Source organism: Salvia splendens, chromosome 11, assembly GCF_004379255.2.
Source record: "Salvia splendens isolate huo1 chromosome 11, SspV2, whole genome shotgun sequence".
In the NCBI taxonomy this organism is placed as follows: Eukaryota; Viridiplantae; Streptophyta; class Magnoliopsida; order Lamiales; family Lamiaceae; genus Salvia; species Salvia splendens.
In genome coordinates, this window is record NC_056042.1 from 25528032 (window position 1) to 25550760 (window position 22729).

At 38.4% G+C, this 22729-nt stretch overlaps 2 protein-coding genes across 2 annotated transcripts; both read left to right on the plus strand.

The window, feature by feature from the left end:
- Nucleotides 1–7393: 7393 nt before the first annotated feature.
- On the plus strand, nt 7394–14791 carry LOC121754673 (something about silencing protein 10-like). The gene is made up of 16 exons (XM_042149994.1): nt 7394–7689; nt 7764–7855; nt 7975–8038; nt 8927–9066; nt 9148–9294; nt 9403–9542; nt 10109–10190; nt 10908–11036; nt 11245–11439; nt 11515–11577; nt 11679–11818; nt 11925–12042; nt 12486–12928; nt 13632–13919; nt 14166–14232; nt 14491–14791. Exons 1-16 carry the CDS (start codon nt 7572–7574, stop codon nt 14620–14622), a joined length of 2358 nt encoding a protein of 785 aa, XP_042005928.1. The 5' UTR covers nt 7394–7571; the 3' UTR covers nt 14623–14791.
- A 4679-nt stretch (nt 14792–19470) lies between these two features.
- Nucleotides 19471–22389, plus strand: LOC121756477 (biotin synthase, mitochondrial-like). Its single transcript, XM_042152034.1, has 6 exons — nt 19471–19764; nt 19860–20039; nt 20409–20515; nt 21164–21369; nt 21500–21639; nt 21885–22389. The coding sequence occupies exons 1-6, from the start codon at nt 19582–19584 to the stop codon at nt 22191–22193; spliced, it is 1125 nt and encodes a 374-aa protein (XP_042007968.1). The 5' UTR covers nt 19471–19581; the 3' UTR covers nt 22194–22389.
- Nucleotides 22390–22729: the final 340 nt, after the last annotated feature.

A 22729-nucleotide genomic window follows, 5' to 3' on the forward strand; every position in this document is an offset into this window, starting at 1 on the left:
CAAAAAGGGTGATCTTTTACGAGGAAAGTGTGGTTGAAGGGAACTGTTTTAAAAGCTAAGCAATCGAGGTGGGCTTTTCTACCCTACTTTTATGTGGGTTATCTTTAAATACGGACTTTGTTCCGGAAATGTTTATGGAGGTGAACTGTTTGTCTTGCCAATTGTTTTGTTTTGAAACCTATCTGAAGTGGTTTACCACATATGTTTAATCGAATTCGGGTCTGTTGAGCTGCGAACCCTCAGGCTAGTGTACACGAGACCGGGAGCCATCTGAGAGCAAGTTGGCCGGTCTAGTTGACCTGGGGTGTGGCCACGCCCCTTGTCATGGTTGGATCAGATAGTGTATGATAGTGGGAATAAGGGTGGCAATATCTGAAAATGACTGCGCAGTCGAATTTATGAAATATATTTTGTGTACTTGGGTTACTTTCTTACACTTAAAACCCCAAGGTTACACTGATGTGGCATGACAAACTATGATTTTGGCGTGTGTCCACTGAGTGCAATAAGTACTCAGCCCTGCATGTTGTTTTCTTAATGTGCAGGTTGAGCGGCGATGGGGATGACGGATGTTGAGCAGTGAAAGCCAAATGAGTGTTTTACTTGGTCTTTTGGATGGTGTCGTGTCGTCATACCCGGCATCATCTGTCTTTTGGTCTTTTCCGCTGCTTTGTAATCCGATACATTGTTTTTATTTAACTCTGTTTACATTAACTTTAGAAATGTCTTCTTAGTACAATGTTTGAAGTGAACTTCTTTTTAATAAATGCTTTTGGGTCAAATATTCCTGTTCTCCCCTTTCTTCCCCGCTTCTTTATTCCTCCCCTAGTCGCGGTCCACCGTACTTCCTATCCTTAGGAAATGCGGGCGTGACATTAACTTTCTTAGCCACTATATTCCTCCAAGAATTAATTAGGGTGCCCATCAATTAAAAGAAAAGCCCACAATTTAATTAGACTTCTAAATTATTAAAAGGTCCAAAACCAAAAACAAAGAGGCCCAAAAGCATGGCCCAATCTTTTATATTCTTCTCCAACACACACTCTCTCTCTCCCTCTTTCTCTCTCCCCATCGCTCTCTCCGCCGACGAACAGCGAGCTGCCGTCGCCCTCCCTCCGACTCGACGCCGTCGCCGCTGGAGTCGCCCCGTCGCCACAGCTGGAGTCGCCCCGTCGCCGCCTGCTGGATCGCTGCGCGTCGCCCGCTGAAGCCGCCCCGTCGACGATCTACAGTCGCAGGGTCGGTGGCGGCTCCGCCACCCCGCTGCTGCTCCGGCTGCCACTGATGGCCGTCGACACGGCGCCCCAGCCGCCCGGTCTGCTCGGAGGTGCCTATCCCTCGTCGCTCCGACCCCGAACCGACACGGCAACCCCCCCGAACTAACCCCGAACAGCCCCGATTCAACCCCGAAACATCTCGAAACACGTGTTATTAACATAAAGCTAAGTTCTTTCTAAGCTTCAGCTACGTACGGCGATCGTTCGGTTGGTTCTACGTCGGTTTCTACTTAATTGGTTATGAAGAAAACAAGGCTATATGCATCATGTAAGGCTATATTAACTCATGCTTTGAGGGCGGAAAAGATAGTATACCTCAAGAGCTTGAATTTGATGGTGGTTGAACAAAAATGGTGGAACCAACTCCTTCTTCTCCCTCCTTCCTCTCGGCTATCTCTCGCAAGTCTCCCTCTCTTTTTTTTTTGTGAAGTGCAAATGGTTACAAGAGTAAGTGGGGGTGGCTTTTGTGGTGTAGGTATTGATGGGGAAAGTGGAGAGGTGGAACATTGAGGAGTCTCCCCCTTGAAGAGGAGGAAACCGCCGGTCATGGAGGAAGAAGGAAACCGCCGAACGTGGGGGGGGAAAGAAGGAAAATTTTGGGCTTAGTTAGTTTAAATCCATACTTGGGCTTCCATAAATTAAACTTCAATTGGGCTAAAACCAATAAATAAATTACAAGCCCAAGTAAAAACTACTACTTGATGGATTTAAAGAGTGATTAGAATTCAAATTATCTTATATTTAATTGGACTTCAAATTTATTTTGGAAAGACCAAAATAAATTCATACATTTTTATATTTTTCGTATTTTCCTCCGTTAAATAAAATTCACGGGCCTTTATTAAATTTTGTTATCTCGTTCTTCATAACCAAAAATTAAAGTACGAGAAATCGTACATAAATTTATATTTGGTGTTGTTCCAAACATAATATTCATTCAACCGTTCCTCGCTTTACGCACGTCGTTATCCATAAAACATTCCTTTCCACTTAATTCATTCGTCTTGCTAAAGAATAGCAATTTCATCATCGACCTTTCAACGAAACCTTAAACGTGCCTCCCATCGTTCACAATTAAGAAAAACATAAACACATTCCTTTTCGCACACACACATAAACCGTAATTTTTCCCATATCACATTTATCGAGAAGCATAGCATTTCGAAATAATTTTATTAATTATTCCGTTACATAAAATTAATTTCAAACTTAAGGTACGGGTGTTACATTATCATTATGTAGGTTGGTAATGTTCATGTATGATCTTTTCTTTGTGTTTGGTAATGTTTATGTAAAGTATGATGGTGAATTTGTAGCCTTTTGGTACCTTAGTTTGGGATGTTAATGTTATGGAATTAGGTTTGTGTATGATGTTGAATGAGTATCCCATTGGTACCTTATTTTTGAATGTAGGATGTTAATGTTATGGAATTAGGTTTGTGTATGATGTTGAATGAGTATCCCATTGAGACCTTGTTTTTGGATGTAGGATGTTAATATTATGGAATTAGGTTTGCGTATGATGTTGAATGAGTATCCCATTGGTACCTTATTTTTGGATGTAGGATGATCTTGATGATATACACCTCTTGTTGCTGCATTTAGGGTTTAACACAAAAGTAGAACACAATTGTTACCAAAAATACACATCTAGAGTGCATAAACTTAGATAAACACAAAAGTAGAATACCAAAAGTAGATATATCAAAATGTAGTCAGATACATCATCAAAGTAGAACACCAAAAGTAGATACATCATCAAAGTAGACATCAAAGTAAAACCAAATTGTTTCCAACAATACAAGTCATGGGACAAATACTCTTCCAAGTTCAAAATAGTTAAGGCTGATCAAAGTTTGCCAACACACTTCATCAAAAAACCATCAACAAACTACCTAAACACGATTCTCTTGGGTAGCTAAGCCAGACTGTGCTCCAGATCCTGAGGGTGCTTGTTGCCGGCGTGCTCGGCCTGTCTGTGGGCGTGGTCCTTGCCGGCGTGCTCGTTGCTGGTGTGCTTGTGGCTGCGGGTTACAGGTACCACCTTTCGAGGGCGCCCTGGCTTCCCCTAATAAGAACAACATAAAATTAAATCCAAGATTGAAGTGCATTGTACCAAATCCACATGTATTACATAAATTTAAGTGCATTGTATCTTCTCCTTTGATGGCTTTGCAACTGGATCATTTTTGCAGGATCTAGTATTGTGCCCCTGCTGAAGGCATCTCTGACAAGTCATGACACATGTTTTGCGAAGTTTGTTTGGCCTAGATGGATCCTTCTCCAGTGGGTCTCTCTTCCTCAGTTTCTTGGGTCTGCCAGGCATTTTCTTAGCCGAAGGTGGGGTGACTTTGTATCCTTCTGCCTCAGGCCACATATTCTCACCGTTCAAAGGTGGAATGCCAAAGCTGTAAGCCAGTTTGTACTTCTCTAAAGTCTAGTACTCATTCACATAGGATTCAACCTTTTCATTCAAGAAAGTTATAACTGAACAAGAATGAATACTAGTGATTTTTGTAATATCCCAAACCCTGCACCCACAAGATCTCAAGGCTGGTGTGACCACAAATCGATGTTCTTAATAAGTCACCTCAAACTGACCCCCTAAAGCAAGCGTTGTGATACAATAACAGCTCTTATACATCAAATCCTCCACTTTTTTTATTATCCTAGGACACAATACATCATGATTGTCACGCACCTCATGCAATTTCCTATAACATCCCTCCATCAAGATGATCTGATGTCCTCTAACATATGTATCACATGCTTAGCCCTTGCATAAACAATGCATGCATTAAAGCTTCCACACACATTATTCAAGATGGAATCACTTTTCTGAATAGGAGTAATGAAAGCCTTACAAAACCTGGTGATGTTTTTGGTCATTAATAGAGCAAATGGTTCAGGAAGCTCATTTTCAAATTCATTGCAAGCTGCACGGTATTCCTCTACATATGTGCTCCTCACAACTGGCCAGAATAGACTCTTCAGAGTTGGGCCCTAAGTGAGTCTTTTTCAAATTTGAATACACATGCCTTGCACAATTTCTATTCTCGACCAGAGGAGTGAATTCCTTAACAACATTCTCCAATCCCTGTAATTGAACAAGAATAATGTAACTTTATTAAAAGTTATAAGCTTCATAAAAATCATTGAATTTGTTTAAATAATGTACCTTTTGCTGGTCACTAATGATTGTGATTCAAACACATTCACCCAGGTTCAAATCTTCGGCCAAAATGCTCAAGAACCATTTCCAATTAACCTCATTTTCTGCCTGAACAACTGCCCATGCTATTGGGAAATTTTGATTATTCTCATCACTTCCAACTGCTGTCAGAATTGCACCTCCTAAATATGTCTTCAGAAATGCTCCATCCAATCCTATAACTCTCCTGCAACCCATCATAAATCCCTTCCTCAAACCACTGAAGCTAATGTAAATTCCCTTGAACACAGACCCAATACCCACATCAATCTCAAACCTGCCTTCTTTGTCTACCCTCATCAACTGTAGGACATAACTCCTAAGCTTTCCATAATGCTCCTCCACTGAGCCTGTCTGCAACTCAATTATCTTTCTCTTGACATTGTACAACTTCCTCCTGGATGCATCATGTGCAAATCTCTACACTAAGTCTGCTCTAAGTTCCTTAACAGTTGTGTCAGGCTTAAGCCTAAACACATTCAAATACCTCTTTGCAATCCAGTTTGCAGAAACTATTTTGCTTCTCATATTCCTAGGGCAGGTATGTTCAAACTCCACTCTTCTTAACATATATGCCCCAGTGGTGTTACTATAACTCCCATAGCACTTCCACTTACATGGTTTCTTGCAAGAAGCTTCCACTTAGTTCTTACAGACCCTTTTGAAATGTATTTCCCAACCATTTTCAATGGCATTGTTTGTCAAAGCATCCCTAACTTGGAATCCATCCACAAATCTCATACCAACTGTAACTTTCAATGTCTTATGATCACATTTAGGATTATACACACGCCTCTTATGTCTTTCTCTAATCCTTGCTCGGACATCCTCCTCATCAGTTGAATCAGAAACAAAATCACCATCAGAATCTACAAAGTCTTACTCCCCACATCCATCTGTAGTATTAGTCACCCCAACATTAGAAACAATACCATTGAATAGATCATCAGTTATAACCCTCAAGTTTTCTTTCTTAAACTTGTCTTTAGACTTGATGAATTCATCATGATATGAATCCATCTAAGCTGGAGTCATCATCTGATTCACCTTCCATTTCAGTAGATGGAAGGTAGCTCCCATCTTCATACTCATCCTCTTCTTCACAGTCTCTCTCATCCTCACCATCCCCATCATCCTCAGCCATCATCATCTACCTCTCTCTTTCATACTCATCATCAACACTCTCATCACCACCCTCATATTCTCCCTCAGACACATCCTCACCACCATCAACCTGCTTGCCTGTCACAGCACTATCACTATGTTCAACTTCATGTGTTCCACTAACAACTCCACCAACAATGTACACATGTAACACACATATTCTCATTTCAAGATAAGACAACATATGCATAACATCTTTGTCATCCTTTATGTCTACCATTTTCATAGTCCTTTGGAACCTTAAATGTAACCTTGTTCCACTGATCATATCCCAACTGCTTAATTTCATCAACCAAATCAAAATAACCAAATCTATCTGCATCAAAGTGAGGTTTAGTAGTTGTATGATTGTATCCCCCTTATATACAGCTCCAACGTACCATCTTTCACCATATTTCCACCATAATAGAATTGTATGCTAAAATCATCCATGCAAAAAGGAAAAAATAACACTAAATAAATTCTGCAAAAAGTTGAACCCTAACTTTGAAAAAGAACTTTTCACATGCAATGTTCACAAACACAAAAATCGAACCCTAATTTTAAAAAATGACAAAAATGGAAACTAAAACCCTAATAAATAATGTTTTTGTCTCATGTTCACAAATTCACAAAAAAAATCCAACTTTGTCACATGTTCACCATGTGGGGACTGAGAGAAACAGAAAAATACAGAAGGCTGGTGGGGACCGTGACCAAACAAAGAGAATAATTTCGATTCTTAACTATTAAAGAGTGGGGACCATGTTTCACCTTTGTTTCATTTGGTACAAAAAGTTTGAAATTTACATAAATCATAAAAAAAGTTTCATTCTCAGTTTACCGCATTCCATTATTTTTGTTTACACTTTAAACTACATTAACTCTTTACTTATGTGACACACAAATCATAAAACAATGATGGAATTTTTTTGTATCAATATGAAACAATGATAAAATTTTTTGTACCATCATAAAATAATTATGAAACATTTTGTACTGCACATAGACAAAGAGTTAACGACATTTAAATAAAAATAACGGAATGTACTAAACTGAAACACGAAAGAAACTTTTTGTATGATTTATATAAATTTCAAACCTTTTGTGCTAATATGAAATAAAACTGAAATATTTTGTATGAGTAAGAGGTTTTTCATGGAGTAGTTAATTTGCCTGTGTGATACTAACCCGAAAGTCTAAACCCTGCGAAGGAGAAAAAATTCAGTGGTCTCAGTATACCACCATGAAAAGTATATGTGGTATGCCCAATCAATAGTATTTTGACAAATAGATAGGCTTATGGATCCCATCTCAAACTAGAATCACACATAGGCGCACACATATACAGAATTTCTCATGTCCATACATAAACCATATAGCTCCATATACACATATATACGCATTAATTACTAGCTCCATATACACGCAATAACTACTACTATGCTATGCTCTTAAAAATCTTTCACATCAATTAAAAAAGCCACCATTTCATCATCACCAATAACACATTAACTTGATAAAATGCATTGTACACAATATTTAATGGAATTATTTTTGTTATTCTATTAACAAGTATTGCACATAATAAATTATCTATATGAATGATAGTACTTAATATAGTATACTTCTTATTTTATTTTTCTGTAGCACATTAAATATGAATGATAATATAGTACTAAAATTCTTATTTTATTTTTCTATAGCACTTTAACTTAATAATCGTTGTATTCTATGTTAAAATATAAAGATAGGAGTATTTGCAAGGGTTGGGCTGCATACGACCACTGAATTTTGTGAGAGGGTTTTGTGTTCGCCGTTTTCCATCTTTAATCTCTACTCCTCCGCCGGCATTTTCCGGCGAAGACGCCTACATCTGCCTCAGCGTTTTGGAACCCTTTCAAATACTTGTATAAGTTTAGTCAGTGAGAGGAAAAATCATGGTGAGAAAAAGCGGCAAGTTCAAGAAGAAGGAAGATAATGGCCGTCCCAAGAAAAAAAATTCAATTCGATTTGATTCGGATAATGAAGACATGATGGACGACGACATTGATGTTTGTATGTCATTTGTTTTGATGCTTCACATACTTTTCAGATACACAATTGTTTTGGTAATTTCTCTGTTGTTTTAGTCCACAAGAAAAGGGATGTTGTACCACTGAACATACACGAGGATGTGGAAGAATCCGACGAGGATGCCGAGCAGCCTGTGCTTGATTTTGAGGTTGAATTTGTTTGGCTTCAAGGAATTTCTGTTTATTTGTTCTATTTGATTCTTAGATCAGAAATCATTGCTTTGACCTATTTTACTCTTTTCATAAATTTCGGTCTTATTTTTATTAGGATGATGATGAGGAAGATGCACACACTGACGAAGATAAGCCGCCAAAGGGTCTGGCTGCAAAAAGTAAGCTAGCTTCTTTGTTTCTTTAAATATTTTTGTTTTTGCATATGACATTGATATGTTGTTAGGTGGTTCTGCTATCCCTGGAGAATGAAGCTTATTTACATATGATTAGTTTTACAGTTCAAATCAATATGAGGGGAATCTTGTGATAAATCATATACCAAGTATTGAATCTTTTAATTCCATAGTAATAGAGTCATTTCATTTTCTGCACTCATTTTGGAAAAATGATAAAAATAGATAAAGTGAATAAAGTGTAAAGTAAGAGAGAGAATAGTGTAGAGAAGGCTTTTATATACATTATTCTTTTTTTTACTTTACTCTTTCCCCACTTTAACTACATTTATTATCATCTTTCCAAAACAAGTGAAGAAAATGAAATGAGTTAAATGACTCTACTACTATGGAATCTGGAATGGACGGAGTAATATATAGTGTTCAAAAGCATGCCTGGGGTGCTCGGCTGCTTCGATAGAAGCTTACAGTATCTTAAGATCACAGATATGTTATTAGATTGATTACACTTACAATACTCCATTTCTCGTTCTGTAACAGTATGATAAACATCATAGTGTTTTAGTCATAATGTTTCTCACTTATTAGAGGCATGACTGACATGAATCCTTAATCTTCCCTTCATTTTGTTATTATTGCACTATGTAATTTACTCCAATGATGATGATATGACCTTGATATATATGCTTGCAAGTTGCAACTTGCAAGAGTATCATTTAAATTTAAAAGGAGTTGATTTTGTTTGTTTGTTTTGGACTTGGATTATCTGATTGTAGTTGGTCACATCTCCATTTTGCGTCTCTATTATTTTTCCTGGTAAATACCTTTATCTTAAATGTTTTGTAGTCTAAGTTGATTATGGGGTTTCTATAGTTGCAAGAACACAAAAATTTTTGCGGGCTAAATTTGGCGATGTTGAGGATGGAATTCTTGCTGATGCTGATGAAGAAGAACCAGGAAGGGATTTTTGGGGTAAAAAAAGTGACCTGTATGGTGCTGATGTTGGCAATGAGGTTTGTTTACCCAACAATTCATGTTTAGTTCTTGGCATGTTATAATCATGACTTGTTTTAACATTTTGTTCTTATCTTAAGCCACAATCAAGTGATGATGAAGATGCAGCTGAAGAGGAGGATGCAGTTTTGAAACGACAAATGACAATAGCGAATAATCTATCAATGGAGGATTATGGTGTTGTAGATACTAGCCAAGATGAGACAGATAGGGAGCTCACGTTTCAGGTGAAAAAATGTGTAACAATTTTGTTCAACAAATTCTCATGCTATAGTGTCATGATCTAGGGTTTGAAAGGAGCTATGTTGATTATTCAATATTGTGTCACATTTCAGGAAATCCTGGACAATGGAAATGTTCCATCGAAAGCTTCCCTCGACAAAGAAATCAAGGTTGAAGAAGGAATGACATATGAAATAGTAAAGAAAGATTTAAATGCATTGACAAAGGAAGAGCAAATGGATGTTGTGTACAGGTTAGTTTTGTTTTCAGTATCCTGATCATCCTGGAATAGCTGTCCTAATTAGGGATGGGATGGCTTGTGACTTGGTATAGTTTTCATCTACATCAGTTGTCATTGTATGCATGTATGATATTCAATTGAGACTTTTAAATTGTATCAAGTACATCACCAACTTACAAATTTTCACAATTAGAACAACCAACTTTCTATAAAATGGATACAAATCTGATGCACACAGAGCAAACTTAGCCTAAATGATGCCATTTTCTTCTGATCAATTTTACCAAAATTATGTTGATGCCTTTCCATCACATATACCTGAATTTTGTTTAATTATTTTATTGCAAAAAAGCGAAGTAAGTGTTGTATGCACAATAATTTTTCAAACTATTTATGTAGTACGGTACAACAATAATCGTACCGTGTCGAAAGGTTGAAATGTGATTACAGTGCATTTATGTTTTAACAATTAATTAGCCTGACATCTCATTATGATAAAGTCATGGTGCAATTGCAACACAGACCGATGAATGCTTTCTGTTTATGCTTACCGGCTAACCTAATGATTGGTTTTAAAGCTCTGCTCCGGAGTTAATTGGCCTTTTATCAGAGCTGAAAGATGCCCTTGAGCAACTTGAGAACAAAGTGAACCCACTTGTAGAATAGGTATTAATTATCGTCCTATGTACTATTTGGTTGTACTTTCTCTAGTTCAATACGTTGCGCATAATGCTTTGTATCATTATGTTAATATCTACCTTAGTTTTGCTTGATGGAAAAGCTCATTGATACATTATAGATTATATGAATTCCAACAATTTCTTATTGCGACCTTTGTCTGCATCTTTTGTTTACAGTGGTAAGAAAATTCTCATTGAAGGTACCAATACAGATCAGCATGGTAAATGAAAAGATAAATCAGTGAATAAAGAAATTGGATGAAGTGGATACTATAGTAAAAATCATAGAAGACAAATGTAGATTGTAAACTAAATAAATTTGAAATAGTTACATTTTCATTTATGTGTACTTGTATTTTGGATATTATCCTATTTTATCAGGCTTATAAAGAGTCCTCTATTGAGATTGGGGTGCTGCTTATTTATGTGCTATACAGTCTATAGCTTTATCATGCACAAAGAAGAGATTTGTCATCAGAATACTTTTGATACAATTTTTTTTGTTTGACGATAGTGGAGATAGACCATGTAAGAAGGAATAATTTTCGTAATGTTACAATTGATATATCAAACTATATTGAGACGGATCACTATTCTGATATTATGCTCATCCAGATGTTATGCTTGACTAACAAATTTTGGTTTAATAGTTGGAGTTTAGTAATGCATTCTATTAATTTTTCAATTATGTATGAAGATTACACGACAAGAGAGCGGAAAGAACCAAACTATAACCTTTTATCTTCTTCTCAAGTCCGAGGGGCAGCCTGTTCGTGATCACCCAGTTGTTTCTCATCTTGTTGAGATCAAGAGTTTATTGGACAAGGTAATTGATTCTCATTTTTTGGCGAGCTTAATTTTTAATTTCTGGAGTTTTTTACAATTTGTAGAACATAAGATAACGTAGCACTCTATTTTGGAATTTTAAATCTTGTAGGAGGAGCCTACAAGATGCACTTTATCTTGACTAGAAGATGCTAACCCGTCCTTTCTTCTGCGACTGGTTATTATTAACCTTTTCCCTTTTTTGGCAGATAAAAACCATAGATGATAACCTTTCTTTCGACATGGAAGAAATTTTAAACAAGGAAGTGAATGGTGCAGGAGCTGTTAAGTTAGTGGAACAAACTGCTCCAGTAGAATCTGATTCTTTCGAAAACAGTGAAATGTGTTCCATCGTAGCATCTGCAGAACAAGCAACAGTAGAGGTGGGATCCTTTGATTGGTCTGCCAACCTGACTTTATGCTGAGTTTTTTATATATGTAGCCTCACTCTTCTTTCTTTTTGGATATTTACCTTGTAGCCCAACAAAGAAGTTGCGTTGAATACCTTAAAAGAAGCTAAGGGGTCACAAAACAAGCATCATGTAAGCTTCATGTAGTAAAAACTGTGGTTTCCAGTTTTAGGTTTTGTTTGCTAGATGGCCTGGCCTAGGTTGACTGCATTGATATTGTTGAATTATGACAGGATAAGCAAGTCGGACCACAAAGCATGGAAATGTTAAAAATAAGAGCTTCTCTTGAGGAGAAATTGAAACAGCAAGGAGTTTTTAGTTCCATGGCACCAAAGGCTGCTAAGTCTAGTAAAAATCAACAACCAGTGAACAGGTACTCTTTTGTTCTCGACAAGTATCTGGTTTTGCATCTGCTGACTGATCTGACTAATGCGATGCTCTTATACTAATTGAAATAAATGTCATACTGTATTTCATAGGCAACTTGAGACATTTGATGATTTTATTGATGAGGCCATGGAAATAGATGGTGTGTCAAAGGGAGGGGGCAATGGGGATGCAATTAAGAAAACGATTCTTCGCCCAAATAAACGCAAGGTGTGTAAGGTGTCTTAGTAATATCTAAGTCATTTCTATTCACTATAAATGAAAAGATTGTTTTAGCCATTATAATATAAATATCATTAATATGTCCATAAAGAGAGGTCAGGATAATTATTCTAGTTATAAAAACATTACAGAGGATACAAACTCTGAAGCAGGTAATGGTGCACAGAACTTGGATGGACTTACTGTTGTAAAATTATACTGCAAGACTTGCTCTTGTCTTGTCAAGGACAGTAAATAGAATGAACAAACTGAATGGCTGGTGATCCTTAAACTTTGACTTCAATTAATCAGTCAAAAGTTCTATTTTCTTTTGATTATGAGATTGATAATATATCTCATACATATTCTGAGATCATTTCAGTTTGCGTGTTAAGAAATTTCCAATTTTTTTTGAAATAAGTTCCCGTGGGAACTAACTGTGTCTATGAAAGGTTGCTGATGGTGATGATGATATACCAAAACGAGATGATATTGGGGAAAGGCGAAGAAAGCATGAGCTACGAGTTCTGGCAGGAGCTGGAATCAGTGTTGTTAAAATCGCGCCCCGAGCGCGCTTCGCGGGTCGCGGGTCGCAAGGGTCGAGACCGACATCGCCCCGATGCGGCGGGGTCGTGCGAGATCCGTGGAGCGAGCCGATTTTTTCTTCTCCTTTCTTCTTCATCAGCCACCACTCCTTCGGTGGCTCTTCTTCAGCAAAAGCAAAAATCACTTTATTCTTCAGCCACCACTCCTTCGACGACTCGACGTCCAGATTCTCAAGGTTTATCTACATGTACGAGCATCAAAGTTTTTCTGTATTCTCCTATTTTCCATCGTTTTTCTTGGGTGAACTCAAATTAAAGTTTGGCTTTTTATCTTTCTTGCATCGGGGTTTGTGAAAAAAATGAGTGTAGAGGTTGAACATGATTTGGCAAGAGGAGAATGAGAGTTGGTACAGGTGTAATCTTGTCCAAAATCCCATAATTAGTTTGTTGAGTTTTGATTTGAATAATAAAAAAAGGTGTCAGGATTAAATATTCTATAAATTGTGTCAGCTTCCGTGAAGCAAAGCAAGAGAGATAAAAATTTACAGATGCTTCCGTGAAGCAAAGCAATTATGTGTTACTTTTTTCCAACTTTTTTCTCTCATATTCCATTTTTTACAACATGTTTCTTGGCCTTTTTTGTTTTTTTAAAGCACTTGTTCACGAGGTCATGTCGGATGAATAAAAATAATTATTAGTTTTATTAGTTTTTTTATCAATAGCAATTTCAGACACGGTCAATTATCATTAATTATAAATAAATGATTGTTTCTTTGTACAGATATCATTTTTATACAAAATGTCTCAAGACCCGGCTAGAAAATATGCAAGAGCTGATCCGGATACCAGACATAAACTTACATGCAACTTTCTACGTATCATTTTGGAACTTTGATGATTTTTGATAATAAAATTCAGTTATTTAGTTATGTTATGTTGTTTAAAAATTTATATTTTTCGTCTAATCTTCTTCTTCTTTATTTAATATGGAGTAATGATGTATGTAGATTTATTTGATATGATAAACATTCAAGCAACAAACTTATAAAAGAGATATAATCATCATTCGGCTATTCTGGCACCCCGATTCGTGGGTCTCTCGGCCCGCCGCCCCATCGCCCCGCGACCCGGGGTCCCCCTCATCGCCCCGGGGCGCCCCGCGACCCTAACAACACTGGCTGGAATTAATTCTGGTGTTGAATATGAGACCGGCAGCCTCTCTAGTGATGAAGCTGATGATGCTACCGGAGATAGTGATGCTGATTCTGATTTAGAATTCTACAAACAAGTGGAAAGCAAACATGCTGCAAGGCTTGCTGAAAAATCTGCCAAGTACACCAGGTATCATTGACTTAACTAGCTTCTCTAAATTGATTTCCCTACGTGCTTGAAAAATAAATATGCTACAATGGTTTCTTCAACCTTGGCTGTTCTACCCTTTCTCATTACTTCATCTGCTCATGCCTTCTGCCTCCTGCAATATTTTGCATCATCATGTACTTCTCATGTGTATCATAGTGCTCGATTCTGTTTTCTTAGATTATTTGATGTATTTATTGTGTACTAACCCAAATTTAATGACTACAGAGTTGCGGAAGTTCCATCACTGACAGATACTGTTGCTGATGATGGAAAGCGCCATATCACTAATCAAGTACTGGAATATTTGTGTTAACCTCTATCTTTGCTTTCTCACTTAAATTGTGGTTCTTGCTTACCTCCTTCCCAGATTGAAAAGAATAGGGGTTTAACTCGTGCTCGCAAGAAACTGACTAAAAATCCTAGGAAGAAGTACAAGGTATTTGATCGAAAAAGCTCCCTCTGTGTGTGTGTGTGTGTGTGTGTGTGTGTGTGATGGAATAGTTCAAAATATGCATTGCAGTAAACATTAACATGGATTCTTTGTCAACAGTTGAAGCACAAAAAGGCAGAAGTGCGTAGAAAAGGGCAGGTTCACGAGATCAGAAAGCCAACAGGCAGCTATGGAGGTGAAGCATCTGGTATTAATGCAGGGATCAGCCAGAGTGTCAGATTCAAGAACTAGTAGCTCTTCTCTCATATTTATTGGAGATAGCAGGATGTTTTATGTCTCTTGCAGTTTATTCAACATTAGATTTACAGGCATTGTACCAATTAGTGCTTGCTTGCAATTTTGACTAATTTGTAACTTATATTAGTTAGAGCATTGAAAAAAATTTCAAGTTTGGCCCGTAGTTTATTGCTGTAGATTGCATTTAAAAATGTTTTTGAAGAAGGATGTGAAGACCCAGTCTTGTAATGTCGTGGCAGAATAAACAATTGTGTAATCAAGATAAATAGAAACGTAAAGAGATACAAAATTTACGTGGTTTGCCAATTGGCTATATCCACGGGCAAGAATGGAGAATATATTTTATTCAGATTGTTTTCAGTGTGTGACTACAGATTTCATATTGTTTTCAGATTACAAAATTGTGTGTGTGTGATGGAATAGTTCAAAATTATGAGATCTTACCATAATTCGGAAACATAATCCTATCCTAATTTAAAAACATGATTTATACAGATTCAAGGCATATTAACAAAAAAATATGCACTCTTTCCTTTTTAGTTCGTCTCATAAGAATATGCACTTTTTAATTTTGAAAACTATTTTCTCTCTAATGAGGTGGGGCTCATTCTTCACTAATTATTTTAGAATTCATACCGAATCCAAAGTGCATATTCTTTGGGACGGATGAAGTATAAAGTAAAAGAGAAATAAAGTAGAGATAAATAAGTTTATATTTTTAGTAATAGATCATCTTGGGAAAAGTGAGTCATTTTCGAGAGAACGGATGAAGTACTACTCCACTAAATCTTTGTCAGGACTCAAACTTTAGAGCATCTGCAACGGTGGCAGCCATCGCCACCGCCGTCCGCGCCGCTGGAACGGATGTGTCTCGCCGCCGCTGCGCATCGAGCAGCGCCGCGCCAGCGAGCAGCTGACGTGTCGCGCGGCGATTGGGCAACGACATAGCCGCTGCCTATAAATGTTTTTTTTAATTAAAAAAATCGATAAAAAATAAAAAAAATTCACTTCCCAAAAAAATTATAACCGTTTATTACCGTTTTTTACACTTTTTTTATTTTTTTTATTTTTTCCCCCAAAAATACACACTTTCATCTATAAATACCCCCACTTTCACACCCAAAAATTCACATCAAACTACACAATTCTCATCTTCATTCTCCAATATCCATTCTCATCTTCATTCTCCCATATCCATTTTCATCTTCATTCTCTCATACCCTAACAATGTCCATCCAAGGCGATGACAACCAGCCCTCTCACGGTTAGAACCCCGAATGGTTTGGTGCACAACCGTTTCCTAGTCCGGAAACGGAATATTCGGCCCCTTCTCTCACCCAAGATTCGGCCGTTCCGGGTGGCTACCGGCCATACCCAATAGACGACCAAGGTGCCTCCGAAGGGCGATACGGGTGGACACCGGAGCCTAGGCCGACCGCCCCCTCCCAAACTCCGCCGGCTCCTACTCGTAGCGGTGTCCGAACACCGTACACTCCGGCGGAGATGGATAAATTGTTCAAGGCGTACTTCGAAATCTCCGAAGATGCGGCGGTTGGCACGAACCAATCCGGCGATCACTTTTGGTGGCGCGTCTCTCGCCGGTACAATGCAAACCGGCCGCCGGGAACGATCGAGCGCAACGAGAGTATGGTGCGCAACTGCATCGGCCGAGCCAACGAAAAAATTGGCAAGTTCAATGGCTATTTCCTCCAGGAATCGCGGAATGCCGGGAGCGGCCGGAGTGAGGTCGACATCATCACTGCCGCACTGAGTACCTACCAATCCTTGAACGGTAAGTCGTTCAAGTACCTCAACGTTTGGCAGGAAACGCGGTTCAACACGAGGTATATGGGAGGCGTAACATCCTCCTCGAGCGGCTCCTCCAAACGGTCAAGGTCGGTATCCCTATCCGACTCCGGCTCCGAAGAAGTGGCTAGCCAACTCGCCGGAGCTAACTTGGGTAGCCCCGACGCCGGACCAAGCGGTTCCAAACGCCGACCGCAAGGAAGGAAGAAGGCGGCGGTCGACCGCCGGCGCTCCGCGACTCCATCGGCCCCCACCCCCGAACCCGCACCCTATGTTCCACCTCCACCCCCGAACAACTCATTGTGGGCCCTTTTGGCACAACTTAATATGACCGATAGGTCAACTATGACCCCCACGCAACTTCAAGTGCACGGGGACATGATATTGGGTCTCAAAAAATAATTGGGGTTGGTGCCGCCGGATGCGTAGTCTTCCTCGGGTAATATTAGCCAATAATCATGTAATATTTAATTTTTAGGAGTTTAATTATGTAATTTTTAATTTTTAGTATTTAATTATGTAATTTTTAATTTTTATGATTTTAATTATGTAATTTTTAATTTTTAGGATTTTAATGATGTCTTTTTTATTTTATTTGTAATTTGTAATATTTATTGTGGTTTTTTAATGAATTTTAGTATTATGGAAATGTTTTTGTGTAATTGAATTTTAAATTAATTGTGCTCGTCTTTGCGGAAGAGCACAACTGTGGGTGTTGTGCTCTTGTCAGAGAGCAGACAGAAAAAGTGGGGTCGGGCCCACAACCGTGCCACTGGCAAGAGCACGGTTGTGGATGCTCTTAGGGCATCATTAACCCCGTCCCCATTTCCGGCCCCAAGTCCCCTCCACGTCATCATTCCTCTACAGTTGCGGCCCAGGCCCCAACTGCTGTAACCCTGCAGGTTGCGGCCCGGGCCGCAACTAATAAATGACACTATTCACAACTCCAACCTATTTAACTCGTAAAATAAAAAACGCTAGAAATTTATAACACGGAAAATTTAATTTCATCGAATACTGCAAAATTACAACATAGAAATTTTAAAACTGAAAATAAAATACATAAAAACATAACGTCAATTCTGGAAAACATTGGTGCGAGTCCAAATTTCTTCGATTAGATCGGCTTGGAGGCGAGTGTGTTGTTCCTCTTGGCGCATCGCAGCTGAACGGGCCATGACATTGCGGATGTCGTGAGGAAGGCCCTGCACGGGCGGCTCGGTGACAACGTAGTTGCTCCCGGTGCTGGCGAGCGGATCGTCGCTCCACAAAGTGACGTTATCTTGCTCGTCCTCAACGATCATGTTATGCATTATGATACATGCATACATTGTGTCGGCGATGTTTGACCGCTGCCAACCACGGGCTGCTCCCTTCACGATAGCCCACCGCGCTTGGAGGACTCCGAATGCACGCTCGACATCTTTCCGAGCCGCCTCTTGAGAAATAATCCGTGAAAAGCCGCAAGGCAGCTTGTTCACGGTCTCGGTGAATATACATCCGGGTACGTGGTACCCGGGTTTGTTTTTCGTTCCAAGCTTGAATAATAGCTTGGTAGCGTTCAACTTCGTTGTTGATTTCTTCTTGGATTGCCGGTAGCGCCTCTGCTAACGACCGGGACATTTGATCTTCGAATATTCTTTGACGTGGAGGCATTTTTTCGAATTCTAGGAAGAGATTTGAAGTTGAATATGAAGTTGAATATGTATGAAAATGGAGTAGCATTTATAGAAAAAATTTTCGAATTAAAAAAAAAAATTGGTTGCGGCCCGGCCCGAGGAGCGTGTAACGCTGGGCAGGGACTCTACAGTTGCGGCCCGTCACCGTGCAACGCCGTCCCAGGCCGGGACGCGGGACGCGCCGGGAACACGGCCCCGGGACGGGCCTGGGCCGTGACTCTCCTCCGTGCAACGCTCGGGACCGGCCGGGACTCGCGAGATGCGGCCCGGCCCCTTGCGTTACAGATGCTCTTAGACTTAATACATTACTCCAACAAGGGAAGACACGAGCTTGTAGCATTTTTTAAGGTTGAAAAGGCATATCTATAATTCAGAATAGACTCTCTTTTTCCTCACAACACAACACAACACGAGCTTGTTGGTTTTATGTTTTAATAGCAATAGCTTAATTACGTAGTAAAACACAGGGAAATGCTATGCAGCCACATTATGACTGGCCATAAAATGGCATTTTAGTAAATTTAGATAGTATGGCTATTAATGTTTCAAATAAGTCATTTACTGCTTAAATAATTTTACATTATTACCCTTTTACTTAATTCTAGTTATTTTTTATTTCATTTCTCTAATCCAAATTTTACACTTTTATACGTATTTCTTTTAGTAGATTCATTCATTTTTTTAATTTTATGTTTTCAATAATTTATTTTTACACTATTTTTTAATTTAAGATTAAAATTTTGTCCTTTTAAAAATGTTTTCCTATTATACCAAGTTGGAATCAATAAGTTTTGTACTCGTTATGAAATAAATTTATTTGGAACTAATTTGATACATGCTCTGTAGTTTAGTGATCATTTATAATATTAACCCATGATTATTAATATAAATAAGTATATTGATCAAAGCTCAATTTTACTTATTTGTAAATATACAAACATTTAGAGTATTTTAAGTAAATATGAAAAATAAAAGTATTACCACGATGTATTGGTATTATAAATATAAGAAAGAATTAAATTAATTATCATGTAACCTTAATAAATATTAATTTTTATTTATATAAATTTCATGCAACATGAGTTAACTAATGATCCAATTGAATAAATTCTAGTCTCTTTATATTTATATTTCATAACTAAGGGTACAATTGTACAAATAAAATTGATACTTTTTAGAAGTATTGATTTCAATGAAATGACATTAAATACACTATCTTTTATTATTTTTTTATTTTTATAACTGGCCATAATGTGGCCATTTAGCATTACCCTAGGACAAAAAGCTGGTAAAGCAGGTGAAAAGAAGTAAAATTGGTTAGCGAAAAAATGATAAGAAAAATGTGCAGGCAGCCACATGGCACCAGTGTTGAACATTTAACACTCTCAAACCAAACAGCGGACTTCTCAAGGAGCAAAGAGCAACAGAGAAGGAGAACTCACACAACCCGACATTCTCCACTGCCTAAATGATGTGGATAACCAGATCCATTCGACGCCCATTCGCCCATTTTCAGGCGGCAAATTTCTCATCTTCCGCGGCGGCGGTGGAAGCGGAGAGGTGCATTAGGGATGGGTCGAGGAACGACTGGAAGAGAGAAGAGATTAAGTCCATCTTCCATTCCCCTGTTCTCGATCTCCTATTCCATGCTGTATGCTATTTTCTCTTCTCTGCCTTTGTTTTTCCTCCACTGCTAGCTAGGTTAATTGATTTAATTTCTCCAATTGGCTTGTGGTAATGTTGCAGGCTCAAGTTCATAGACACGCTCACAATTTCAGGGAAGTGCAGCAGTGCACACTTCTCTCAATCAAGACCGGCGGTTGCAGCGAAGATTGCTCTTATTGCCCGCAGTCGTCCAGATACAACACCGGCCTCAAACCTCACAAGCTTATGAATAAAGACGCTGTCTTGGAGGCTGCTGAAAAGGTTCCATTCTCTCTGTTATTTTATTATCTACTTTAGTAATATAGTTATTCTCAACTGATAATGCGAGCTTGAATTTTATGGATTTGTTCTGCGCTTAGGGACTGTGAAATTGGTATGTATGTGCTCTCTATGAAATATGGGGATTGTTGCAAATTAGCAACACTCATTTGGAAATGATTTGGGGATGGTTTGAGGTTTCTGTGTATATAGCGCAATCAGTGTTCCGTGGTATCAAAGACAACTCTTGGTAGCTATAGTAGAGTGAACTGTTGATTTTCTTTTTAATATGATTATCCTACTTGAGTAACTTCCTTGGATATGCATGTGATTCAAGTTTATAAAGCATTTCTTCGCTTTGCTATGGAACAGGCAAAAGAGGCTGGTAGCACTCGGTTTTGTATGGGTGCAGCGTGGCGAGACACTGTGGGAAGGAAAACTAATTTCAACCAAATCCTTGAGTATGTTAAAGAAATAAGGTAACGGACTAAGAATCTATGCCACACATATTACAAGTGTTGAAAACAGTTTTTTAGTAAATAATGATATGTATGGTATGATGACAGACCTTGTTATTTATATTCATTGACTCGTATATTTACAAATCCGTGACCATCTAACTGTAGTCAAGACAAGACACCTGGCACATGTGCTCTGTGCAAAATTTGAACTGTACTGTCCCACCATAATTTAGTATGCTATATTAAGATTCATAAGCAACATGATCTCCATATATATATTAGTTGGAATTGCTTGGGGATGCTTCTTCAGAATGTATAGTTAATTCAGTAAAGGGGTTTATTAGAAGATTTCCCAAATCCCAATATATGCCAAAATAAGTAAAGTTAAAAATTGCTCATCCAAGTTCAGTTGAATCTTTCTTTGTGCCATTTGGATGCGCATATATAGGATGCCGATATTTTTTCTCATGCTGGTGAAAAGAGTCCTGTAAACTGTTCCTATTGTCATTTCACTTTCAACACAATGTTTACTATACACAGATGGTTAATTTGTTTGCTCTTGCTCGTTCTGGGTTCTTCTTATTCCATCTTGTTGATTGCTAAACTTATTCATCCTCCATTTTTTGTATCTGAATTACAACAAAAGAAATGTTTTTCCTTGATTAGGGGTATGGGGATGGAGGTTTGCTGCACTCTGGGGATGCTGGAGAAGCAGCAAGCTTTAGCACTCAAGGACGCAGGACTTACAGCTTACAACCATAATCTTGACACCTCAAGAGAATACTACCCAAATATTATAACCACCAGAAGCTATGATGAACGGTTACAGACCCTTGAGTATGTCCGTGATGCGGGTATCAATGTCTGTTCAGGTGATTTGCATACTTTATTCGCGCAAATACATCTCAGCTATGTCACATGTAGTTTGAATGGATGACATGCTACAGTAACAAAATGTCTATTTGACATAAGCTAAATTTTGCCTCCAATTTTCTGTTTCAGGTGGAATAATAGGGCTTGGTGAAGCTGAGGAGGACAGAGTTGGCTTATTACATACATTGGCAACTCTCCCAGCACACCCTGAGAGTGTTCCCATTAATGCACTCATTGCTGTACAAGGCACACCCCTGGAAGATCAAAAGGTAATCCTATAATTAGCCACTGAGGCGTCATTGCATACAAAATATCAGTTTATAGACTAGACGAGTCCTAGAAATGGGTATTGCACAGTGAAGATGATATAGTTTCTTATACATACAAATTTCACACGTATGGTAGAGTTTACACTTTATATATAAATGAAATTAGGTTTAAATAAAGTCTTTATACTCTTGAGTCTGTGTTTGCTGATACCACAAATTGATTGATTGGCGATTGCATAATTCAGCCAGTTGAAATATGGGAGATGATAAGGATGATTGCAACAGCACGCATTGTGATGCCAAAGGCGATGGTGAGGCTCTCAGCCGGGAGAGTTCGTTTCTCAATGCCTGAGCAAGCGCTTTGCTTTCTTGCTGGTGCGAATTCCATCTTTACGGGAGAGAAGCTCTTGACAACTCCAAACAATGACTATGATGCTGATCAGACCATGTTTAAACTGCTTGGGCTCATTCCCAAAGCTCCTGATTTCTCACAAAATTCAGCCAAAGAATTTGAAACAGAACGCGTTGAGGCGGCAGCTTCAAGTTCTGGTTGAATCTGCAATCTTCGCCTGCGATATTTTTTGACTTGGAGAAGAGTTTTTCTGCTGTATTCATATCTGCAGTTCAGTTATGACTTTTCCCTTTCTTTTTCATAATGTAGACTTTAATGTAGTACTGTTGTAGCTGTTGGAAGATAGTTATGTTTTTTACATCTTTGTAGTTTATATAAGTACTTATGTTTTTATAACAGTGGAAAATGCACCTCTATGAGCCTATAAATGTGATATAGCATATGAAAGATGAGGGGGAAGAATCGAATATTTGATTCGCATCAAATACCTCAAAACTTAAACTCCTACTCGTCCTTGAGCGAAGTAGTAACATTCAACACACAGCAATCACGCAACAACCCTTCTAAGCTTGACTCAGATTGTTTTCATCTGATTCCATCACAATCAAACCAAAGCAATCGACAAGACAATAACAACAAAGCTCTACACAACCAAGAGAGATAGGCATATGCAACACAAAAGAGGGTCTATGCCTATCTCTCTTGAGCAAAGCAGGTTCATGCCAAAACGAATGAATC

Bases quoted from the DNA above. Each gene is read 5' to 3' on its own strand.
- LOC121756477 (XM_042152034.1), top strand. From the start codon at position 19,582: ATGATGTGGATAACCAGATCCATTCGACGCCCATTCGCCCATTTTCAG. The intron at 19,765-19,859 runs GTATGCTATTTT...GTAATGTTGCAG, and splicing joins TCGATCTCCTATTCCATGCT to GCTCAAGTTCATAGACACGC. The intron at 21,640-21,884 runs GTAATCCTATAA...TGCATAATTCAG, and splicing joins CACCCCTGGAAGATCAAAAG to CCAGTTGAAATATGGGAGAT.
- LOC121754673 (XM_042149994.1), top strand. From the start codon at position 7,572: ATGGTGAGAAAAAGCGGCAAGTTCAAGAAGAAGGAAGATAATGGCCGT. The intron at 7,856-7,974 runs GTTGAATTTGTT...TATTTTTATTAG, and splicing joins AGCCTGTGCTTGATTTTGAG to GATGATGATGAGGAAGATGC. The intron at 11,440-11,514 runs GCCAACCTGACT...TTTACCTTGTAG, and splicing joins TGGGATCCTTTGATTGGTCT to CCCAACAAAGAAGTTGCGTT.